Source organism: Myotis myotis, unplaced genomic scaffold (genome assembly GCF_014108235.1).
Source record: "Myotis myotis isolate mMyoMyo1 unplaced genomic scaffold, mMyoMyo1.p scaffold_m19_p_12, whole genome shotgun sequence".
Taxonomy (NCBI): domain Eukaryota; kingdom Metazoa; phylum Chordata; class Mammalia; order Chiroptera; family Vespertilionidae; genus Myotis; species Myotis myotis.
The window spans coordinates 13,591,404-13,615,265 of record NW_023416316.1 but is presented as its reverse complement, the minus strand read 5'-3'; the positions used below and the strand labels follow the sequence as shown (position 1 = coordinate 13,615,265).

The 23,862-nt window shown below is 53.0% G+C and overlaps 1 protein-coding gene across 9 annotated transcripts in view; it reads left to right on the top strand.

Annotated features, from left to right (window-relative positions):
* Positions 1–2,180: 2,180 nt before the first annotated feature.
* The window catches only part of PHF19 (PHD finger protein 19), a 29,934-nt gene continuing 8,252 nt past the window's right edge, over positions 2,181–23,862 (top strand). For 2 of the 9 annotated variants that reach the window (XR_004971159.1, XM_036329857.1), the window contains exons 1-15: positions 2,195–2,314; positions 6,021–6,217; positions 6,724–6,805; positions 9,111–9,233; positions 9,810–9,910; positions 10,359–10,507; positions 11,235–11,330; positions 12,037–12,105; positions 12,280–12,400; positions 14,221–14,288; positions 15,467–15,628; positions 16,213–16,300; positions 16,917–17,002; positions 17,401–17,496; positions 19,104–19,333. Coding sequence is in view for 8 of the 9 variants with exons in the window: in XM_036329857.1 (XP_036185750.1) it covers positions 2,263–2,314; positions 6,021–6,217; positions 6,724–6,805; positions 9,111–9,233; positions 9,810–9,910; positions 10,359–10,507; positions 11,235–11,330; positions 12,037–12,105; positions 12,280–12,400; positions 14,221–14,288; positions 15,467–15,628; positions 16,213–16,300; positions 16,917–17,002; positions 17,401–17,496; positions 19,104–19,333 (1,720 nt within the window). In the remaining variant the exon portion in view is untranslated. Of the gene's footprint in view, positions 2,315–3,050; positions 3,318–6,016; positions 6,218–6,723; positions 6,806–9,100; positions 9,234–9,809; positions 9,911–10,358; positions 10,508–11,234; positions 11,331–12,036; positions 12,106–12,279; positions 12,401–14,220; positions 14,289–15,466; positions 15,629–16,212; positions 16,301–16,916; positions 17,003–17,400; positions 17,497–19,103; positions 21,642–23,862 lie in introns of those variants that run through there. The other 7 variants (XM_036329854.1, XM_036329852.1, XM_036329853.1 and 4 more) reach the window with 7 other exon arrangements.

Sequence of the window (23,862 nt, the reverse complement as noted above, 5' to 3'; positions counted from 1 at the left end):
ATCCCTAAAAATATACACGTAGCAGTTTTGAATGTTTAAAACAACTGCTTGTATCACACTGTACCTACTCTACAACTTGATCTTTTCTTTTCCTACACAACATCTCCGATAAAGCTTATAGCCTTAGTTTCTTTTCATTCTCAGCATATTGTTCCATGGTATACATAGGTCACAACGTATCTATCTGGATGGTTGTTCATGAATCATTAACCAGTGTCTAATTTTCACAATTACATGTGGAGTAGAGCGGCGTCAGTGAACTGTGGATGAGAGCATCTTGAACTTGGTTGGATGTTACCCAAATCCACTCCAAAGCAGTGGTGGCCATTTATGCCTCCGTTGATGGTGTCGTGAGGGTTCCAAGCTGTCACATCCTCGCCACCCTTCTCCCTCTCCCCACATGGACAGGCTTCTTCCTCTTTGCCAGTCTGCTGGATGTAAAACGGACTCTCCATTTGCATCTCTCACATGGCCAGTGAGGTTGAACCTTGTTTCATATTTTTGGCCATTACGTTTTCCTCTTTTGTGAATTGCCTGTTATTTTTAACCTTTTTTTTTTTTTAATTGGACTGTTTGTCTTTTTCTTGTTTGTCTTACACTTTCAACTTACTTCTACCAGGGCCCAAAGGAAATTCAGATTATGGCATTTCTCTGCTCTAGACTTCCAATGTCTCCTCTAGAACATGCACTCTTGCCACCTTGCTCAGTGGCCCTGGATGGCCAGTGAGCTGAAAATCAAGTTCAGCCCATTATACTCAGCTCCACCTTCTCTTCCAACCTCGCCTTCCACTGCTTCCCTGCAGAACCTGAACTCCAGCCCAATGCACACAACTCACTGCATACCAGGCTCCTGCAGGTACCATCTCCTACACCTGGCAGGCTCACCTCCCTAGTTCCACATTCTACCTAAATGCCACCTTTCCCATGATTTTATATATATATAGCCTCTCTTCTCAATTCAAAGTTACAGTTGCCTCTAAACATCACTGGTGACACTGTAATTTCCTGTTTGAATAACACCTCACTTTACACACCACTTTTTTTTTAATACAAAAGTACCTGATCCTTCATCATGCCATTTTAACCTTCATTCATAATCTAATTTTAACCTCATCTATGCAACAGCCCTGTGAGATGGAGTAGTATTATTACCCCCTTTGAGGAACAGCGCCCCAAAGGGGAACTAGCTCACCACCCAAGATCCCACACTGGCTCCAAGGCAATGCTGAACTCAAAGGCAGGACTCCTCCGATTCCACATCCCGTTCACTGCACCACGCCTGTCATGTTTACATGTGTTATCACTCCTTGTACCAACACCTGATGCCCCATGAGATTGTGCGCCCCGCAGCTCCCAGTTCTAGTCCCCCCGCAGGGGGGCACTCAGTGAATATACTTTGTTACTGTGCCTGTTTGTCTGCCTTACACGTAAGTCCTGTTGCCGCGTCTATACTGTGTATACTGTGTCTCTCCTTGTTTGTATGTGTCTACACTCTGTGGCCGTCTGTTGTATGTTCGTGTCACATATACGGTGTGGTGTGAACTTGCGTCTGTGCTGTGTATGTTTCTGGGTTATGCTCAAGCTGTGCCTCTGTGCTGACCGCGCTGCCAGCGCAGGGTGTCGTGGCGTTGGTGTTGTGTGAATCCCGTTTGGGTCGCCCTGGGTCGCATCTACGCTGTGAGCCTGCACGTCCCTGCCGTCTGTGCCAGCTGCCGGTCTGTGGCTGCGCGCAGAGCTGTTTCCTCGGCAAGCGTGTGCCCGCCCTGAGCGCCCCGCGCGGTGCTTGTCCCGTGGGTGCCCGGGCTGTGCCTGCGCCCCGTGGCGCGGCCGCGTCTCGGCTCTGCCCCTGCGGCCGTGCACTCGCCGCGTGTGTGCGCCCGCCTGGTGCGCGGCGGCGGCGGCGGCGGCGGCGGAGGAAGATGCGCGCCCGCGGCGGGCGGGGGCGGCCCGGGGCGGGCGCGCGGGCGGGCGGGCGGGGGCGCTGCAGGGCCCCGCGGCCGCGGGCTCCAATGGCGAGGCCGGCGCGGGCCCCGCTAATTACATAAGCGGGACGTCAATAATTCGCGGGAAAACGCGAAAAAGATGGCGCCCCGCGCCCGGGGGGCCCCTTCCTGAGCGCCCCGGCCCCTCCCTTCTTCTCCTCCCCCCTCCTCCCCACGGCGCCCCCGCCCCGCCCCGCCCCCGCCGAGACCCCGACCCCGGCCCCACGAGCGGACACTCGGCCGGGCAGCCGCGGGCCGAGCGCAGCCTTCTCTGCCGCGGATGCGCCTAGTGGCCAGACTCCGAGTGGGACCGGCGGACACGCAGGCTCGCGGTAAGTTGAGCGCTGCAGGCGGCCGGCCGGGCCGGGGACGCTGAGCCGCACGCTTCCCCTGCGCACGTCTCTCTTTCGCAATCTCCCAGAACTCGGGCTGGCGAACGCCGCGGGGCGGGGGGAGGGGGTTGGAGTCCTGGGGAGCCGCGCGCCTGGGGGATGGAGGGGGATGACCGGTGTCCGCGGCGGGCGCTCCGCCCGGGTCCCCGAGCCTTTGCGGAGCGTGGGTGACAGGTCTCTATTCCTTTGCCCTAAATCTTTACTTTTCCTGCTCCGGGGAGGAGTGGGGTGTAGGCGAGACCAACGGGTGCGTTTGGGATTTTGCTCACGTCCGAAGTCAGGCTGCGGCAGATTGGGGAAGGGGGAGGCCCGGCGTCCGAGTGACGGAAGAGCGGAGCGCGGATCCGTAGGGGGTACTTGTGCAGCTTTTTTCCTCTCCTCAACAACCTTTTTAAAAACCCAACGGCCGCCTTGGGAGAGGCCCCGGCGTATGAATCATCCTCGCTTCCTGCCCCCGCCTGGCCCCGCGCTCCGGGTGCCGCGGATTTGAACTGGACGCCGACGGGAACCCGCAAAGAGGCATTTCTTTGCAGATGGGTTTGAATCAGCCAATCACAGCCCTCGGGGGCCCGCCCCGGGGGGGATGAGACGCAGGGCGGGGGGGCGCCACCCGGGGGCCCCCTCGCCCAGCCGGTGGGGCGGGGGCGCGGCGACCCGGCTGGCTCCTGGCGGCGCGGCAGGGGAGGAAGTGTCAGTTTGTGAACCTGCCGCGGCCCGGGCCCCGAGCCCGGCGGGCGGGGACCTCGCCGAGCAGGGGAGTCAGGTGGTGGAGAAGGCAGGGATTCGGACCGAATGCTCTGCTCAGTGCCTGTGCGCTCTGAACTGGAGAAAAGAGAGGAATGGGGACAAGGGAGGCGGACGCGATGGCCGCGCTCCTGTCTGGAGAGCCAAGACCCCCGCGGTGCCCTGCCTGCCGGGGGGGCCCCTGACGTGCCATACACAGGTATTTAGCTTTATATGCTCACCGACATACTGTTGTAGACATCCAACACAGTCTCACAGGAGTACACACTCAAACGGAAAATACATGGGACTCTCTCCCAGTGTAGAGATAATCATAACACCAGGTGCCCAGCGCCAAGGCAGAGAGAGAGGGGTGCAGGGAACAGAGGGAGGCAGTGTTTGGCTTAGTGGGGAGTGTGTGGAGGAGCTTGCAGCCAGGTGAGGCCAGAGAGGGCCGGAGGGGGCTTTGGGGAGGGCTTCAACTGCCATTGAAGGCTCTGGGAGCCACAGAAGGTTTCTGGCAGAGAAGAAGATGGGAATTGGCCCCGTAGAAGAGTCTGGTGGGGAGGCAGCCCTGGGCGCTGGTGGTATCATTCCCACCCCCAGGTGCCCAGCATAGGTGAGCACAAAGCTCAGTAAACAGTTATGGAATGACTCAATGGCCCAGGCAGGTGAGGCGCTAACTTAGACCAGGAAGAAGGGTGAAAAAGTCAGAGGGAAGTCACTGTGTGTAAAGTTGGCAGCTGTGGCAGCTCATTGGTTGGAGAGGTCTGATGTGCTTGGGGGTTCTGGGGACCCCAGTAGTATCATTACAGGAAGAGTGAAAGCATTTGATAGGCTGGTGAGAACCAGGCATGGAGAGAGTAGCATGGGGGTGACAGCTATTCCAAGCAACTTTGCATCTGAGTAAAAGCATAAGTACGTTTAAATGTCCCAGCACTGGTTTCCATTAAATCATCCCATAATTGAGAGCAGAAAGGGAGATTACAGAAGACACAGATGGTCGAGTCTACAACAGTTCACAAAGCCACACAGGCGATTTCCTTTCTGGGTAAATTTTCTCTGCCAGCTCTCGGGTTAAAAGTGGAGAGTATAAGACTTCCCGCTGCTCCCTGGAGAAGGTCCGCCCCTCAGAGAGCATGCACTATACTTGCTTATGGCAGTGATTTTCAACCCGTGTGGCACAAGAATTTTTAAAATATGCAATACCTGACTGGTTAGTCAGGGGCACTGATCTCTTTTCCCTTAGATTGTCAAATTATAAAATGACAACAGGTGTAGGGGAGGTGGAGGAGGGTATGGGGGTGATAAATGGTGATGGAAGGAGATTTGGCTTGGGGTGGCGAACACACAAAACAGTGTACAGATGATGTGTTATAGAATTGTACACCTGAAACCTATATAATTTTGTTAACCAGTGTCACCCCAATAAATTCAATCAAAGGGAAAAAATGACAACAGCCAACACAAAAATACCCTTCAGGTGTGAATGCCCTGAATTGAACTATAAATATAATAGAATTGCATCTTATTGGTCATGATGCATAACAAGGTTGGGTCTGATTAGTTAATTCTTGGTACCAGAAATCCTTATATACAAGTATAGGCACCTGATTTTTTTTTTTTTTTTTAATCCTCACCCAAGGATGTGTTTTTACTGATCTGAGAGAGAGGAAGGGAGAGGGAGAGAAAAGACATCAATCAGTTGCCTCTCATACCCACCCTGATCAGGGATCGAACCCTAAACCTGGGCATGTGCCCTGACTGCTTTTGGTACACAGGAGGACGCTCCAACCAACTGAGCCACAGCGCCAGGGCTAGGCACCTGTCTTTTTTAAAAAGTCACTTTGGAGCAAAAGGATAGGTAATTACTACTACTATTACTATTATTTTGTAAATCAGTCAAAATTATACTTATTTTTTTTTTGTCAGATTGGCAAAAAATACATTTTTGGGGTAGGCTGCAGAATTTTAGTAATTGGTTTATGTGTGCCATAAGGTAAAAAGGGTTGAAAATCACCAGCTTAAGGGATAAAGCCTCAGGTTCCTAAGCCAGAGAGTGTGGTTCAGACCCCTGACCTGCAAGACTTTGCTCTGTGGCTGGCTGAGATTCTTCTCTGTAGAAGGCAGTGTGGTAGGGGTGGGAAGGAGGCCAGGACTTAGGCTGGGCTCTAAGGCTGGCAGGTGTTTCTCGGCATCTAGAAGGGTTCAGGAATCTGGAGAAGGCACTGCAGCGTAAATTAATAAAGAGACTAGAAATATAATATACATTTGTAATCCGTGGGGGAGCCAGAGGAGGCTTGGCTATAGGAACCAAGTTCTTTGAATCTCCAGACCCCTCGCTCTTTATTAACACAAATGCCCTAAGGCAAGGTAGATATACATATCAAAGGCTAAAGTTTGGTATACAGTAGGCATTGTTAGTTTTGGGGGAACTGCCTTGGGCTGTTCAGGTGTTTGGCCTGCAGGAGGCAATAACATGTAGATTAAAATGTCCTCAGCTGTCTGCCAACAGTCAATAATATATGCAAATCTTTAGGTGTGGGGAAATGCATTTAGCAGCTAAGTCTTAGCTATTCCAGCAGCAGGTAATATGTATTCAGCCCTGCTGAATCCCCAAGTTCCATCAACCTTTTGATGAAACTTCTTGCATTTATGACATGCTGGAATTAGCTTCCGGCAGGGCTCACCTGATTATGAGCCATGGCTCAACCCTGGACCAGCCACTTTCCCTTGCCAAAGCCCAGTTTTCCTACCTGTAAAATGGGAATAAGAGTGTCTCCCTTGCAGGGTTGTCATGAAGATCCAGTGAGATAATAAATGCATCTGGCACATACCACACATCACATACATGGTGGTTCCCTTCCTTCTCCTGTCCCTGAAGCAAGGAGTAAAAAGCCTGTTCTCTTTCTCTTCCAGTAAGAGTGGAAACCGATGGAGAATCGAGCTCTGGACCCAGGGACTCGGGACTCCTATGGTGCCACCAGTCACCTCCCCAACAAGGGGGCCCTGGCAAAAGCCAAGAACAACTTCAAAGACCTGATGTCCAAGCTGACGGAGGGCCAGTATGTGCTGTGCCGGTGGACAGATGGACTGTATTACCTTGGGAAGATCAAGAGGGTAAACCTTTTCTCCCCGGCCCCTGTTCCCAGGCTCAGCATCTCTCTGCTTATCCTATGGCCTAGGCTGGTGATGGAGGATGGAGTATTGCTGGGAAATTCCCTTCTTGTCCTTCATGCTCAAAAGCTGAATATGGAAGGAGCTTTTGCAGGTGCCAGTCTTAGAGCTAATATCACCCAACCAGTTCTTTAAAAAAGCACCTTTCGAGCCTACAAAGCAAAATGGGATCAGATTGGAGAGGATCACAGATGACCATCTGGCTTGTTCTGTTCTCAACATTCCCACCAAGTTGTCCCTCGTCCCTGACTGTACAAGTCCAGTGGCTGGGCATGTACTACCTCCAGGAGCTGCCATCTACCTCCCCTCTGGCCCACCTCTACTTTCTGGAGCACAAGGAGGGGGGGTCATGTTAATCTCTGTGTCCTGTGGGGACAAAAATGGGAGAGGAAGACCAGGTTCCATGGCTTCTCCCCAGCTCACATTGCACCTTCCTCTCTGTGCCCCAGGTCAGCAGTTCAAAGCAGAGCTGCCTTGTGACTTTTGAAGATAATTCCAAATACTGGGTCCTGTGGAAGGACATACAGCATGGTGAGTATTCCTAAGGTTTCAGACACCCCTGCCCCACCCACCCTCTGTCCTCTCTCCTCCTCCACCTCAATTTTTTTCCTTCTCTTCTTCTGCCTCTTATTCCCGGTATCTGACCTTGTCCATGAACCCCCAAACACCCCTGAGATGCCCATCAGATGATCAGTTGTACATTTTCATGGAAAGGCCTTTGATGACATTCGTCATCCCCTCGAGTGCCCATGCCTTATGGAGGAGGCAGCAGCTGGAGAAAGTGGCTCGGGAGGTGCTGGGAGCGGTGTGGGTCCCAGGCCTGCATCTGCCTCCTCGCTGCCCTTCATCTGCTGCACAAAGCTTGGAGTCCCTCTGGGCTAGGAACAGGGAGGGGCCCAGGCAATCAGAATTGTCGTCTCTAGATGAGCACAGTGTCCCCTACCGGCATGTGAAGAAAACTAGTGGAGGCAGCTCTATCCATGGGGGGCAGAGCAGGAAAGGAGAGATGGGCCAGGCAGGTGAAGGTGGGCATGCCAGTGGAGCAGGGCCAGCTTGCACGGTTGAAAGGGAGCTGGGTTGGGTATCATCCCTGCCCTCAGAGAGTTGACTGTCTTAAGTGATGGCATTCTTGCCACCATTCTCCCATCTCCCGTGTACATGACAGGCATCACTAATGAGTCACAACACTCATATATTTTCAACATGGAGCTCCCAGCAGCCTGCCTGCCATTCATGCTCAAACAGGAGAATAGATGTGATGGTGGTGGGCTAGGGAGGCAGGCTTTAGGGTCAGATACTCCTTGACAGAGGTCTGGCTCTGCCATTTAATAGCTGCATATCCTTGGGCACGGGATATAATCTCTCTGACCCTCAGTCTCTTCTTTAAAAAAAGGAGATGATGAAAGTACTGACCTCACAGAGTGGTTAAATGAGATAATCCACATAAAATGCTTATCCCAGAGTTATAGGGGGGCAGTTTCTAAAGAATTTGTTACCATAAGAGATGATTGCAAGGAGCCTGCCAAGTAGGGGCCACGGAACCCAGGCAGTCAGTAGAGTTTCTAAATGATCTTTATCACCAAGATAGTGTGGCTAAGGCAGACTGATTCTTCTCCAAGCCCCTCTCACCTCAATTTATTATATAAAGATCCAAAGCAATAAGGACCTCCTCTCCTTGTTACCCTCTTACTGAAAGCGCAGGGAGCCAGCTGCTAAGGAAAGACAGTTCACTTTAGCAGACCATGAGTAGGAGGCTCACCTGGGGAATCACTTGGCTCCCACCAGATACCTGCTCTGGGCGGGCAGGGCAGGACGGCAGCCCCTGGGGCTTCTCCCAAGGTGAGAGCACAGGCCGAGCACATCATAGGTATTGATCCATCGCTTCACGAAGCCCAAGACTTACTGAGACCCACAAAGTGTGCAGATACTGAGGAATAAGGGACGAGAGCATTTATTGAACTCAACAAACAGGTATTGAACATGTGTCATACACCACACGGTGTATGAGGTCCTGGGGACACCCTGATGAACAGATACCATTTCAGTCTGCTAGTGGAAATAAGACAGAAACACACATCAACATGTATTTAATGTATTCACTCAAACCGTTCACACATAAACACATGTTTCTTCTTCAATAGAAACAAAAAAAAAATGCAAAGGAAAAAAAGAGATGGAGAGGGAACCTATAGTTTAAAAGCAATCGAACAAACTTAAAATTGTTATGACACTTATTTGAGACAATTGGAAATGTGAATACTAACGGAAGGAATTGATATAAAGAACTTATTTTTAATTTTTAGGTGCAATAAAGATGCTGTCCTGGATTTTTTTAAAAAGAGAGTTTTAGTCTTTCAGAGATACATACTGAAATATTTATGGAAATAATTGGGTATCTGGGACTTGATGCAAAATAATAGCAGGAAGTGAGTGGGAATATTATCAAAACAAGATTGCCCATGAGTTCATAATTGTTAGTGAGAACACAGAGTTAAATTATAACATTTATAAACATTTTTTAAATTATTTAACATAAAAAACGGCTTAACAGATCAAGTTAAATCAGGCAGGAGAGGCTGCATGATATGGTCAAAAGAACAAAGGATTTGATGTCAAACAGATATGGGTTTGAATCCCACCTCCCTGCTTACTAGCAGATCAAGGGACTTAACATCTCTGGGCCTCCATTTCCCCACTTTTAGAATGGAGTGATGACCACAGGCCCCTCAGAGTGGTCGGGGGGAATCCGTGAGTTGGCGTGCGGGGCCCGGGGCAAGGCCCAGCGCGCAGAGGCTCAGCACCTGGGATGCGATTTTTAACTCCCAGTTTCCGCCAGCCGGACCAGAGGGCTTCTCTTTTTCAGCTGGTGTTCCGGGGGAGGAGCCCAAGTGTAACATCTGCCTGGGGAAGACATCAGGGCCACTGAATGAGATCCTCATCTGTGGCAAGTGTGGCCTGGGTGAGTGATGAGCAGACGCTCAGGCGGCCCTCGCCTGTGGCTCCCCCAGGCCCTGCGCTACCCCCTCACCCCCGCCCCACCCCCGCCACACACACACACACACACACACACACACACACACACACACACACACACGTCCCTGACAGGCAGTGCCTCAGACTGCTGGGTCTTCAGCTGGCTTCCTGCTCCTCGTCGAGCTCCAGAGTGACAGGGGCCAGTCTCTGGGAGTGAGGTCCCAGGGAGGTGACCCTTGGAGAGAGCTGGGGCTTTGGAAAGTGAGATGAGTTATGAAATCTGGAGCCCCCCTGGGTGGAGAGCACAGGTGGGAGAGATGGGGCACAGAGGCTGAAGTCAGACTTTGGTGCCGCCTCCACTGGGGCCCAGGCAGTCTCTTAGTCGCCTGCTTGGACACCAACTTGGCTTGCCTTGGTGAGAGCATGGCCAGCCAGTCCCCTGGCAGCTGGCAGGCACCCAGGTCTTGCTGCAGCCCTCCCCTGCCCTGCCGCGCCGCCTTTGGGCTGACGGCCTGGGGCCTCGGCTGTGTCCTTGGGGCACCCACCACACTCCTCTGTCTAGGTTACCACCAGCAGTGCCACATCCCCATAGCAGGCAGCGCCGACCGGTCCCTGCTCACACCTTGGTTCTGCCGACGCTGCATCTTCGCGCTGGCTGTGCGGGTGAGCCCCTCATCCTTCAGTCCCTGCCTCTCCCCTCTCCAGTCACAAGTCCCGCGACTTTCTGAGCTCCGGCCTGACTCGGGGTCACAGAGCCAACGTTTTGGAGGCAGACAGCACCTCTGCCATTCACTTGGCCAGGCTCCTTAGCCTTTCGGAGCCTGTTTCCTCAACTGTGAAATGAATGCGGTTTTGGTGTCAGGAGTAGGAGGCCCCCAATAAATGGACCCTTACTATTAAAAGAGAAAACCATGTATGTGCCCACACTCACTAGTTATTATTGTGACTTTTATTGTGCTTATTACTATTAATGGCCATCTCCTGTGAAAAAGAGAGGATGGATTTCGGATTCTGGGGAAAAGCTCCTTGCGTCTGACTATGTTGGCTGATCTGCGGGTCCCCCTAGTGGGCATTTCCCTTGTGGCCCAACCGGCACCCTCATCTCCCGCAGAAAGGCGGCGCGGTGAAGAAGGGCGCCATCGCCAGGACGCTGCAGGCGGTGAAGATGGTGCTCTCCTACCAGCCCGAGGAACTCGAGTGGGACTCGCCCCACCGCACCAACCAGCAGCAATGCTACTGCTACTGCGGCGGGCCTGGAGAGTAAGGCCGCCGGGCATCCCCCTCCCCCCTCTGGCGGTGGCGGCTGTCTGTGGGCGGACCAAGAGTGGGAGGTTGAGTATCTCTTCAGTGGGCTAAGCAATCTGCGGTGTAACCCAGACCCCAGGTGATTCTGATGCTAGTGGTCCATGGACCACACCTGACCAGGTGTGAACCAAGCACTGACTGTCATTAAGGGAATACCTTTCTGCTGTTAGCTTATATTCAGTGAGTAGTTGCTGAATGGCCATGGTAGGGCAGATCCAGTACCAGGCGAGGAACACCAGGCACAGCGCTGCCCTGTTGGTTACAGGAGCCATTATTCTCCCATGAAGTCCCCTGAGCAAACTTGGCCCTGTCGGTGGTATTTGGGAAGAAGTGTGCGGGGCGCAGTCCAGAGGCGGGGGCTCCGCTGTGGCCTGGTGGAGGGGTGCTAGGAAGTCAGGCAGGCCCGGATTTGAGTCACCACCCACCACTTGCTTTCTGAGTGACCCTGAGCAAGCCATTCATTCTCTGACTCGTCTATAAAATGGGGTTAGTGGCCCATCCTGAGCCCAAATGAAAGCAAAGGCCCTGCTTCCAGGACCTCCCCTGGCACAGCCTAGTGCTCGGTCACTGAGTTCCTTCCCTTACCCCAGTGGAGGGCAGGTTTCTGTTGGGAAAGGTTGCCGAGGCTCCTGTCTGGCTGGGGGTGCGGGCCCAGGTGACCCTGGCTCCTCTTGCTCTCCAGGTGGTACTTGCGGATGCTGCAGTGTTACCGGTGCCGGCAGTGGTTCCACGAGGCTTGCACCCAGTGCCTCAATGAGCCCATGATGTTTGGAGACCGGTAGGTGCCGATCTGATCTGGCTCATCCTTGAGTGTGAGGTGGGGGGACGGGGAGAGCAGTAGCAACTCCTTCAGTCTACCTGCCAGGTTCTAGTTAAGTGAGGGGGGGCGTCTCTGCGGGAAATCCTCAGTAGAGGAATATTCTGGACCACATCCTAGTTGCCATTGATTTGTGGGGGCTCTTAGACAAAGCCCTACCTTCTCTAAGCCCCGGTCTCTTTAAGTGTCTGGGGAGGGGGAGTGACACAAGCCCTGCCCCATCCTGCCCAGGGGTTTGTAGGAACCACTGGGTGAATGGATGACTTGATCCAGCTTCTAACCAGTGGGGCTGAGCTCATGGGAGGCTTATGTGCATCAAACCAGATATGTGTGCCGGGGTGATTGTGTGTGTGTGTGTCTCAGAGGGGAAAGAGCGTGACCACTGCAGCCCAGCCTAGCTCGACCCCTTCTCTCTGAACTCAGCCACACTCCAGGGCAGTGACACTGGGGAAAAGGGTTGAGGTAGGGGTTAGAGGCGGGTAGGGGAGTATTTTTTTGGGTCTCTGTCCTGCCCTGTTCGTACTCCTGCCCCCCTGGGCCTCCAGCCCTAGGAATGAGAACAAGCTGACTATGGGAAGGCAGTGGGAGGTGAGGGGGTGAGGGCGCTAGATTAGGGTGGGGTGTCAGAGCCTCACCCACCACAGGCCTCCTCTCCACCCGCCCACAGGTTCTACCTGTTCTTCTGCTCTGTGTGTAACCAGGGCCCAGAATACATTGAGAGGCTACCCCTGCGATGGTGAGAGGATGGGGCTTGGCCCAGGCACCCTCTGTCCCTCCCAGCTCCTCCCCTCCCCCCTTCCTCCAGGAACAATTCCATTTCCAACCACCAGGCCCCAGCTTTGCCCCTGTCCTTGAGCCCTGACCTTAGCCTGCTGCCTCACCCAGCCCCACCTCCTTGCCCCTTGCCCAGGGTGGATGTAGTTCACCTGGCCCTCTACAACCTGGGGGTGCAGAGCAAGAAGAAGTATTTTGACTTTGAGGAGATTCTGGCTTTCGTCAACCACCACTGGGAGCTCCTGCAGCTTGGCAAGGTAGGCAGGACGGGGGACGGCAGAATGGCGGGAGCCCATTCCACAGTAGGGTTACACGGTTCCGAGAGGTTTCCCAGGGTCACACAGTGCAGGCTGGGATCCAAGTCCCAGTGCTCGCTCCTAAACTGCTGGCTGGGATTAAGACCCAGAGCCTTTGTGCTGCTGTATCCCTGAGTCCACACCTCTGAGCCTGTGCCTTGCAAGGGGCTTCCTGACCGAGATTTTGACAGTGGGCAGGTTAGGACCTCACAGACTTAGCTGCAGGGAGCAAGGGATCAAGACTGGCTGAAGCAGGACAGAGCTGTTTGACCCACTCCAGAGTACCTGGCTAGGATGGAAAGTGAAGTAGGCCTGCCCCCTGCTGGTCCTACTGTGAATAGCAGAAGTGGGCATCACAGGAGTTTCTGGATGTCAGAGGTGGACAGTGACTTGTCTAGACCCGAGGTCGGCAAACCGCGGCTCGCGAGCCACATGCGGCTCTTTGGCCCCTTGAGTGTGGCTCTTCCTAAGCCTTCGGAGTACCCTAATTAAGTTAATAACAATGTACCCACCTATATAGTTTAAGTTTAAAAAAGTTGGCTCTCAAAAGAAATTTCAAGCGTTGTACTGCTGATATTTGGCTCTGTTGACTAATGAGTTTGCCGACCACTGGCAGGGCATTTGGAGCTGAGCCAAACTGCAGCCAGGGCCTCCCCAGCCACTTCCACTTTCACCCTTAGAATCCTCTCCACCACATGCAGAGTGAGGCATCTTCTCTCCTGACTGCCCCAAATCTTTCTTTGATGAGACAAGGATTTTTTTTTTTAAACTTTTAAAAAAGATCTTCATATAATATCTTCATTTACAGTGTTTGATAATTTATAAAAGACATAAATATTAAAAGCCCTAAAATATAGGTAGAACTGGTATATTTTTTAAACAACATTTTTTGCTGATTTACAAAAAAAAATCATACATGCTTCTAGTAAAACAATTTTAAAGTATCAAAAAGCATAAGGAGTATGCTTGTTAAAAAAGCCACCCAAGTCCTGAGCAGTGGCTAGAGTGTCGGCCTGCGGACTGAAGGGTCCCAGGTTCGAGGGACGCTTCTGGTCAAGGGCATGTACCTTGGTTGCGGGCACATCCCCAGTGGGAGGTGTGCAGGAGGCAGCTGATCGATGTTTCTCTCTCATTGATGTTTCTGGCTCTCTTCCCTCTCCCTTCCTCTCTGAAAAAAAACCAATAAATAAAAAAAAAATTTTTTAAAAGCCACCCAGCTTCCCACATCACACAACCCAGAAACAACTGCTGTTAACACATTTCCTTCCATCCTCTCTTCTCTGTGTACTTTTTATTACGTGGTTTAGGTTACACAGTATTTTAAACACCCCTTTTCAGTTTTCATTATGTTATAAATACCTTTTCATATCATGAAAGAGCTTCAGAAACATTTTAAAGGCGGCGTTGATTCCCATCGTAGTTTTCCTGTTTCCTCCCCATTGGCCCAGCATTGGGAACATGCTGCTGCGAACTTATTGTACGGAAAGCTTTGTCTGTGTTTCATAGTATGTCCATATGATAGAGTCATGGAGTGGCATCATGGGTCAAGGGCATGGGCACCTTTAAAGCTCTTGATATGTTTAGGACAGGAGTTACTCTCCCCAGTTACAGATGGGAACTGAGCTCAGGTGAAAAGACTTGTGTGGGGTCATGCAATAAGTCACTGGTTCTCACCTGGAGGACTCAGGAGACTTGGGGGGGGCGGGGGGAGGTGTCGGTGGAGGCCTCCCCAGATGTCATATGCCAGGGTCTGACTGTCCTGCTGGCCTGCTCCCCCTTAGCTCACCAGCACCCCCGTGACGGACCGAGGACCGCATCTCCTCAATGCGCTGAACAGTTACAAAAGCCGGTGCGTGCAGGGAAGGGAGTGCCGTGGGGCCCCTCCAGGTGGGATTTCAGTCTAAAGGTCTTTCCTACCTCGTAGCCTTTGCTCAAGCTTGCTCCCTGCCTGGGACTCCTGCCCCTTCTCTTTGTATAAATCCTACTTGTCCTTCAAGACCCTGGGAGACACCCACCTCCTCTGTGACGCTCCCCCTGACCCCTCCAGCAGTGCGACACATTCTTGTCTGGGGGCTGCAGCCCTGATCTGAGGGCCCCTCCTGCCCTCGCCATCTAGTTCTGGGCCAGGCTCTGAGGGATTGACTCACCATCTCTCAGGTGAGTCAGTAGCTTCCCAGACAGACTTTTGAGTTCTTCTCAGAACTCACAGCTGCCACGCCCCTCGCTACCACCACAGGGAATGGCCAGGCTCCTTAGCACAGCATTCACGGCCCCTATGAGACCCTGCCGTGCCTTCTGCCTCTGGCCCTTTGCCTTATTTATTCTGGATGTCAGCCATTCTGAAACCTTTGCTTTCGCTCCCGTTCTTCTCTTTCATTTATTTGTTCCATCAACAACTATTTTATTGAACTGCTGCTCTGTGTCAGCCCTGTGTAGGCGTGAGGACACAGTGAGGATAAGCCCTGGTCCCTGCTTCCATCTGCCGCTGTCCGACTTACCCACTCTCTCTCCCACCTTCGCATGGTTTGGGGCCCAGACACAGCCCTACTCTGCGTCCATGAGGCTCCTGTCCTTCCAGGGACAGTGTCCTGAGGGTAGGGCTGCGACTGAGCCCCCTCTGCAGCCTCAGAGCAGCCCAGAGGGTGTCGGAAAGATGAGGGCAGTGCCTGGAGGTGCTTTCCGTCTCCTTGTGGAGAGCAGAGAGCAGAATGGGGCTCCACTCGGGGCTGCAGGAGGCCTTCCTAAGGGCGGTGGCTTTGGGGCTGGTTGAGGCAGAGAAGAAACGGGAGAGGAGGAGCAAGAGCCACCACAGGCAGTGGAAGAACAGGAACCACCAGCCACATCCTCAGCCTCCGCCTGGGTCCCCTGGTCCCACAGGCTTTGAGGAATCGGTGTCTCCTCAGGCCACTCTGTATTTTAGCTCTGGGTCCCGGGAAGTGAAGAGAGTAGTTTTAACGCTTGACTCTGCTCCCCAGGAGGATGGACCCGACAGACTCCAGAGCTTTCTCCTCCCCTACCCACCTCTAGGTTCCTCTGCGGCAAGGAGATCAAGAAGAAGAAGTGCATCTTCCGCCTGCGCATCCGCGTCCCGCCCAACCCGCCAGGGAAGCTGCTGCCTGACAAGGGCCTAGTGCCCACTGAGTACGGCGCCTCCTCTGAGCTGCGTAAGAGAGGAAAGAGCAAGCCTGGGTCAGTGCCCGGAGACCCAGGGACTAGGGCTGCAGCCAAACTCTGGATCCCAGCTCCCAGTCCCAGCGACACGCCATGCAATGGGCCCAGAGTGTGTGCTAGAGTCCGGGCAGGCAGGGAGGACCTGCACCTGCTGGTTCCGCTGGAGGCACCCTGGGGGGCCAGTCTGGCTGAGCCAGGGCCGATCCCACATGGGGACTCCTGCCTCAGTCTCTTATGGACTGGCTTGGAGGCAAAGCCAGATCCGGGCACCCAATCCTGCTGGCTGGGGGCTTAGGCAGAGAAATCAGTGTGAGGCGTCCCTGGCCTCCCTGGTGGAGCTGAGCCCCTCCTCCTGGGCGTGGGGGCAGAGTATCCGGATGCATGTGCCTGAGAAGGCACCTTCTCTCTTCTGCCCATCATGCCTCCTCCATCCCCTCCCACCCTGCTGCCCCTTTCCCCTTCCTCCCCAAGTCTCCTGGTGAAGGTGGCCGTCCTGCCCCCATGGCTGTGGCCCAGCCCTGCCCCTGCCTCTCCTCCCTCTGGCAACCTCAGGGGCCTGCAGGCTCTGAAGTGGCCACCCTCTCCCTTTTCTGTCTCCACAGTTTGTTGCCTCACGAATTCCAGCAGCAGAAAAGGCGAGTTTATAGAAGAAAAAGATCAAAGTTTTTGCTGGAAGATGCTATTCCCAGTGTTAGTTTCTCATTTTCTTACTATTTCACACACAGGTCCGGCACATATTAGGGGAATTGTGTAGGAATTGTCCAGGCTCTGCAAGCCCAGTCCTTTATCTTCCCCAGGTTCTTTCCAGAACCTGAAGCAGGGGGCAAGGGTGGGTAATACCCTGTTCCCTCTGTCCAGGCGGGGAAACCGGGGCCAGGGAATGGCAGTGGCTTTCCTGAGGTCACAGCTCAGGTAGCAGCAGAGCCCGGCCTGCACTGGGCTCCAGGGCTCGCTCCCCCTCCAGCTGCCCACCTGGGGATGCAGTGTGTGCAGCGCCTCCCGCTCTTCACGCTCACACCGCCATCCCATTCTGCTGTCTTCCCACACCTCAGAGTGAACACACCAGGGCTCACTGTCCACTTTTGCAGCTGAGACACTGAGACCCAGACATGGGAAGGTCATGCAGTCGGCTAGAGATGGAGCCGGGACTGGGTGACCTGCTCCCTAGTCAGGCAGGTCTGGGAATAAGAGGAATCGAGTCTTACCCTGGGAGGGTCCAGCCCTCAGAAGCTTGGCTGCACCGGCAGGCAGCTGTGCGGCCTGAGGCTCACTGCCCCCTCGCCCCTGCTCCTTCCTGTGTCCACAGAGCGACTTTACCTCGGCCTGGAGCACCAACCACCACCTGGCCAGCATATTTGACTTTTCGCTGGATGAAATTCAGAGTTTAAAGAGGTAACAGTGAGGGAGCCACCTCCACACCCCAGCAGCGAAGGCATCCTCTGGAAAGTGCAGAAAGCCTTTTGGGGGAGCGGGAGCTCTCCTAAAAGGGGAGGGTGGCCAGGGAAGGCTTTCTTGACTCCTTGGACTTTGAAATCTGGAAGAGGAGGATGTGGACAGGCAGAGAGGAGGCCCATGTGTGTGCACATGCCTAACTTCAATCCAGACTCTTGGGTATGGAGTACGCTAATCTATAACTGCCATCCGACTGCAGGCATGATGGCAGCAATGGGAACGTGGGCCCCTGCTGGGAGGTCAGAGAGGCCCAAAGATGACTGGAGAGGGGGGGGGGGGGGGCGGGGGGGGGTCAGTGCTGAGAGCCTATTACAGGCTCACCCTCTCTTCCCTCTCAGTGCCAGCTCAGGCCAGACCTTCTTCTCAGACTTGGACTCCACGGATGCCGCCAGCACCTCTGGCTCTGCCTCCACCAGCCTCTCCTATGACTCTAGGTAAGCTTCCTGGCAGCCTGGACTCCCGTTCCGCCTGCCTCCCCCCACCCCCCACCCCACCCGCTGCCTCCACCTCCCACTTCTTGCCATGTGCTCATTCTGTGCATCTGCGGGACCTGGCCTTCTGCAGCTGTGAGCCTGGGTCTGAGACCCTCTGGCTGAGTGGGCTTTCAGGTGGCTCCACTTTGATTGCTGGGTGGCATTTCTCTCTGGGTGGTTCCAGCTCAGGGCCATTTGACCAGTAGTTCTTTCTCTGGGGCTCTTGGCCTCTGCACGCCAGGAGGTTGCATGTCTGTGCCTCTGACCGCAAGGTCCCGACCCCAGTTCTGTGCTCCAGTCTCTGAGGAAAGGAGCCGTGGATTTGGAAGCCTGGTGGAGAGGAGAATGACATTCTGCAGGGTGTGGGATCTAGGAGGGGGACAGAAACCCCAGAGGCCTCGCTGGCAAGGAGGGGCCAGCCCGGTTGGCAATAGCCGTCCTCAGCGGCGTAGGGAGGGTGAGCTTCTGAACTCTGGGCTCCTTTAGCTCTATTTTGGGGTCCCAGAGGTCCCTGCAAAGTAGAATTGTGTATCTTGGGAGTTTTTCTCTTGTTTGGGTGTCTTTTTCTGCTGTTGCCTCCGTATTTTCACTTTTTTTTTAAAATTATTTTTTTAATCAGGGAGGAAGGGAGAGGAGAGAGAGAGAGAAACATCAATGATGAGAGAATCATTGACCGACTGCCTTCTGCATGTCCTCCTTTGGGGATGGAGCCCGCAACCTGGGCATGTGCCCTTGGCTGGAATCGAAGCCATGACCTTTCAGTCCGAAGGCCAGTGCTCTATCCACTGAGCCGAAACGGCTAGGGCTTCACTTATTTCTTCCTGTTTCTTCTCACTAGCCCTTTGGCTCTTTCTGTTTCAAGCGTCTGAATGTGTGCCTCTTCTTGTGTGGCCACTTCTCTACCAAGTCTGCCTCTTGCTGCCCATGTGTGTGCACATGCCTGTCTGACTCTTGGATATGGGGTACTCTGACCCATAACTGCCATCCGGCCCCACTTGACTTGTCTAGCCCAGACGAGGGACAAGGCAGTGTAAGCGGGGCCTCTGCACAGCCTGACGTCAGGAGGCACCGAGGATGGAGCCCCGGCCCTGTGTAGGGCTGGTTTCCTAAATATAGAGCTGGAGCCCTAACCGGCTTGGCTCAGTGGATAGAGCGTCGGCCTGCGGACTGAAGGGTCCCAGGTTCGATTCCAGTCAAGGGCATGTACCTTGGTTGCGGGCACATCCCCAGTAGGGAGTGTGCAGGAGGCAGCTGATCGATGTTTGTCTCTTATGGATGTTTCTAACTATCTCTCTCCCTTCCTCTCTGTAAAAAAAATCAATAAAATATATTTAAAATATATAGAGAGAGCTGGACACACCGAGGTCTGAATCCTGGCTCTGTCACTGCCCGGCTGGTGGCTTCTCCCCTGGAGCCTGTTTCCCTCCTGTGGGGCTGTTGTGAGGATCCAGTGGGCTGATCCACGCCCGGAGTCGGGGGAGGGGGGGGGGTCTGTGCCCAGGGGAGTGCTCAGGAGGCGGCTGTGAGGATTCCCCCTCATTCCCCTCTTCTGCTCCCCCCACCCACAGACGGACAGTGGGCAGCCGGAAGAGGAAGCTGGCAGCCACAGCTTACACGCCACTGCGGGCAAAGCGGCGGGCAGCCGAGCCGAGTGGACGCTGCCCCTCTGACAGCGGGGCCGAGGGTGCTTCGGGCCCTGAGAGGGCAGACGAAAGCATTGACAGCCACACATTTGAGAGCATCAGTGAGGACGACTCATCCCTGTCCCACCTCAAGTCATCCATCACTAACTACTTCGGTGCGGCTGGGCGGTTGGCCTGTGGGGAGAAGTACCAGGTGCTGGCTCGGAGGGTCACGCCCGAGGGCAAGGTTCAGTACCTGGTGGAGTGGGAAGGGACCACCCCTTATTGACTAGCCCACAGGGGGTGCCAGGAGCCCTGAAAGCAAAGAGACAGTGGAAGCCGCAGGCTCCCAGGTTCTCTTCAGGGAGTGGACGGGGAGGGAAGCAAGACAGAGCTGCAGGTGCCTGGCCCAGGCCCTTCTGCGCCTCCGCTCTGCCGTTCTGCCTTGGGCCTCAGGTTCATCACCCCTTTGCCCGTGTCTCTAAGGTCAAAATGCCCCCACACACTCTGCACTCCTTCAAACTGTTCCTTCCAATGTGTGTCGCCCTGGCTCTGGGATGCTTTTCCTGAAGCCTGAATCTGTCTTTGTCCCCGATTTTGTGTCACTTACCTCTCTCTCCCCTTTTGGGTGTGTGTGATTAGACACCTACACATGCATGCTGTCCCTTGTGTAACTACACACACGAGCCCAGATAAGGGCAGAACAAGAACCGCTGAGAAAGTGGGTGAAGGTGGGAGCTTTTCTCTCCCACTTTCCTGCCCCCCCTTCCCCCCGCCCCCGTCCCTCCCGATCCTTGGAAATGGTGGTGAGGATAGGAGGCTTCTGAAAGCCTGTGAGGCAGAGACCGGCCTCTTCACTCCTCAGGCCTTGAGAGTCCAGGGTCTCTGCCTCAGAGGCACCAACACCAGAGCCCTATGAAGGCTAAGGTGTCAGCTTCTGGGGTCCCAGTTTCCTTTCCTTGGCTACACTGCTACATGGTCTTGGTGACCATGGAGTGGGGGGGCCTGGCCTTGCTGGAATAGGGGTAGCCTTGAAAACCTGAGACAGGGAAGGAGAGTGGGAGGAAAGGAAAGCACGTCCTGCTAAACCTCCGAATGTTTCTGACGCCTCCCACCCCAGACCACCACACACGCAGCTCAGTACACATTCACTCACACATAAGCTTCCATCCACATGTGCCCTCACCCTCCAGGCGCGCGCGCACACACACACACACACACACACACTCTCTCTCTCTCTCTCTCTCTCACACTCCCCTCTAGTGACAGCCTGGCTCCTGCCTTTGGCTCTCCCTTGGCCCTCTTCCAGGGACCATGTGCTGCAACTAAATGTGAAAGTCCTGCTCCTGCCCCTTCTTTCAGCCCCTGACCCAGCTCTGACCCCATTGGGAAGCACAGGGGACTTACCCCTGGCTCCTCTGCTGTATCCCCTGCCCCCCCCCACACCCACCCCTGAACTGACAATCACTTTCTGGGACAGGTTGGGAGTTTTAAAGGGCCTGTGTCATTCAGTCCCCTCAAAGAGAAGCCCTTGTCAGTGGGAGATAAAAAGAATTCTTAGAACCAACATTAAAACTCATACCAGTCTGGAGGGAAACCAAAAATGGGAGGGGACGCCTCATTTTTGCTGCTTCCAGAAATATTAGAAACTGACTCACTTGATTGAAAAATGGACCAATGTGCCTTGACTCGGGGTGGGGGCCATGCACCAGATGGGGACCGGACCTGCCAACTGCTGCACGGCCTTCAGCTTGGCTGGGCTTTGCAGGCTGCCAGCTGCTAAGCGAAGGTGGATGAACAGTGAGGGGATGGTTTTTCCATTCTAGGCTGACCCCCTCCCCAGACCATCTCCCCACCTGTGAGCCTCCCGGGGTCCCTTGGATAGTTCAGATGCCTCTTGCCTTAAGCCTCAGCTTCTACAGTGCCTTTTTGATGGGACCTCACTTCCCCTAGCTTCCCTGGTGTGGACCAGACAGGGGTGGTCTGGAGGTGCTTTTCCTGGCGTGGATTAGACAGGGATGATCTGAGGTTGGGCCCAGGTCTCCCCCTTCTCAGCCCCATAGCTGCTGCCACCAAAACCCCAAACGGGGGGTAGGTGGAAGGGGAGCTGAGAAGGCAGCACCCTGCTCGATCTGTGGCTTCCTGCCTGGCTTCAGAGAGCATAGCAACCTCCCAGGCCTGCTCTCCAGGCTTCTGAGAGCACAGGACGAGCAAGGCCTGTCACAGATGCACCGATTCTACTTGAGCTCCAGAGAGCTCTGAGCTGAAGAGGAAAAGGAGGGGAAGGGTACCTTCCCCACTTGGGAAGTCAGTATACGGCCTCGCAAGGTCGCCCTGACTCTGTACCCCAGCCTTTGATTCGTGCCAGATCATAGCTGCATTACTGCCAACTGACCTTACGATAATCCTGTGCACCTTCTAAAGATTTATGGTTTTGAGTTGCTGCTTTTAATAACATGTTATATTAAAGTTCTAATTAATGTGTCTGACTTGCCATTTAAAAGCTCCCTTTGAGAAGTCGCCTATCTCCCCCAGTGAACTATCAGCAGTTGGGTAGCAGGAGGAATTGGCTCTGGTTTCTGGTCTTGGTTCCCTGGAGATGGAGGAATAGTGGGACCCACCCTCTCCCTGGCCACCCTGCCACTCCTGCCACTGCCTACGAATGCTCTCAGCAGTATCCTCACCCTTACCACCAAAGGATGTGGGACCTTTTTTCTACTGTGAGTATCTGACCACTGGGGGAAAAAGACATTAGCTGAGGGCCACAGAGAAGTAAAGGATGAGAAGTGAACTCAGAAGTTGCCCCTATTAAAATACATAAGTACAGGCACTATAAGCTATTCCGTGCACACAAGCCTAGCGATGCAGAGTGAGTTCTGGGCGTGGTTCTGCTGGTTTGAACCTGTACCACTTTGGTCTGAGTCCTTTGGTTCAGTTCCTCTCCCTTTCCATGGCAGAGCTAATCCCTGCTGGATTCAATTCCTGGGTGTTGAGAGGGTTTAAAGTAATAACCCAATAAATATAATGGGTTATTACTTTAAATAAACTCTACATTTGGGGAAGTTTGGAGAGAGAAAAAGTCAGCTATAGGGAAGTGAAGACCAAGGATCTAACCAAATTCTGTAGTTTCAGGGGTAAAGTGTAGCCTGTTAATTCCCATAAGTGTTCACATCTGCCCTTAAAAATCTTCATTAACTATGGCTTCCCCTTTTATCTACCATCCTTTCACTTTCAACCTTTTAACTGCCCTTGGGACAAAACCACAGCTGGAGCTGGGGTGTTGTGGGGGATGTAGGGATTGTTCTTTGAGCTGACACTGATGGAATGGAAAGATGGTGAATGGCACAGGTGTCAAGAGAGACCTGGCTTCTAATTCGAGTTCTACAGTGAGCAGCTAAATAGGCCCTCCTGAGAACAGTGGTCCTCCCCAAGCTGGAGAGGGCCTGGTTCTTTGTGGTCTGGGTTAGTGTTTACAAATCTACAACAAATAGTAATCTTTAGGAGCAAGAAATTCGAATTCTCAGAAATTCCCTAAATCAGCGGTTCTCAACCTGTGGGTCGTGACCCCTTTGGGGGTTGAACGACCCTTTCACAGGAGTCGCCTAAGACCATCGGAAAACACATATATAATTACATATTGTTTTGTGATTAATCACTATGCTTTAATTATGTTCAATTTGTAACAATGAAAATACATCCTGCATATCAGATATTTACATTACGATTCATAACAGTAGCAACATTACAGTTTTGAAGTAGCAACAAAAATAATTTTATGGCTGGGGGTCACCACAACATGAGGAGCTGTATTAAAGGGTCACGGCATTAGGAAGGTTGAGAACCACTGCCCTAAATCATCAAATTATTCTTAAAATACTTCATTCTTTATACTCTTTCCTTATTGTTACCGATATCTGGGAAAAAATTGTTTAACAAATAAGTATATCAAGCTTAGCTGTATTTACAAAGAACTGGAGCCTAGAGGGAATATTTAAACCCCAGAACCAGGGGACATTACTGGATAGTTTTCAAATCATGTAACATTCAAATATCCTGGCAAGGTGAACAGTATAAGAATCACATGTCAAAAATGCCAAAGTAAGAATTTATTTTGCTTTGAAAGCTTTTAACTTGGCACACTGCTCATGGAATTTGTATAAAGTATTCTTTGTATAAACGTATTTTATTTGCAGGATAACACTTAGGACACAACAATCACAAGCAAGACTGATTAGACAGTAGCCATCTCTCTCCGACATGCTCCTGCCCTGCTTCTCCTAACCTTCGGCTCTGCTTGTTGGTGTTTCTTGCTCTTATATTTTTATTTGATGGATTCCTTCAAACCAGTAATGTCTCTATGCTTTTAAGCTTCCGTATTCACAGATAATTTTAAGACTTTTTCTCATTTCCTGAACTGATTTTTCTGGAGATTCCTGATGCAAAACACATACATGTCCTGAGAAATGCTGGGAAGGCATCCCACATGGAAACATTGGTCTAGGTCCCGGCCCCGTCCACAGCACCGTTTGGAGAGGACTGTGGTGGAGGCCAAACCATGCAAGGTGGAGTTATGCAGACCCTAAAAATCAGTGAACTCTAAATCTATCCTCTTATGTACAGAATAAAGATAGTATCACCTACCGCCAGATCAGTGGGTAGAATTAGGCAATGCAATATGTTTTTAAGTGCCAGACCCACTTACCAC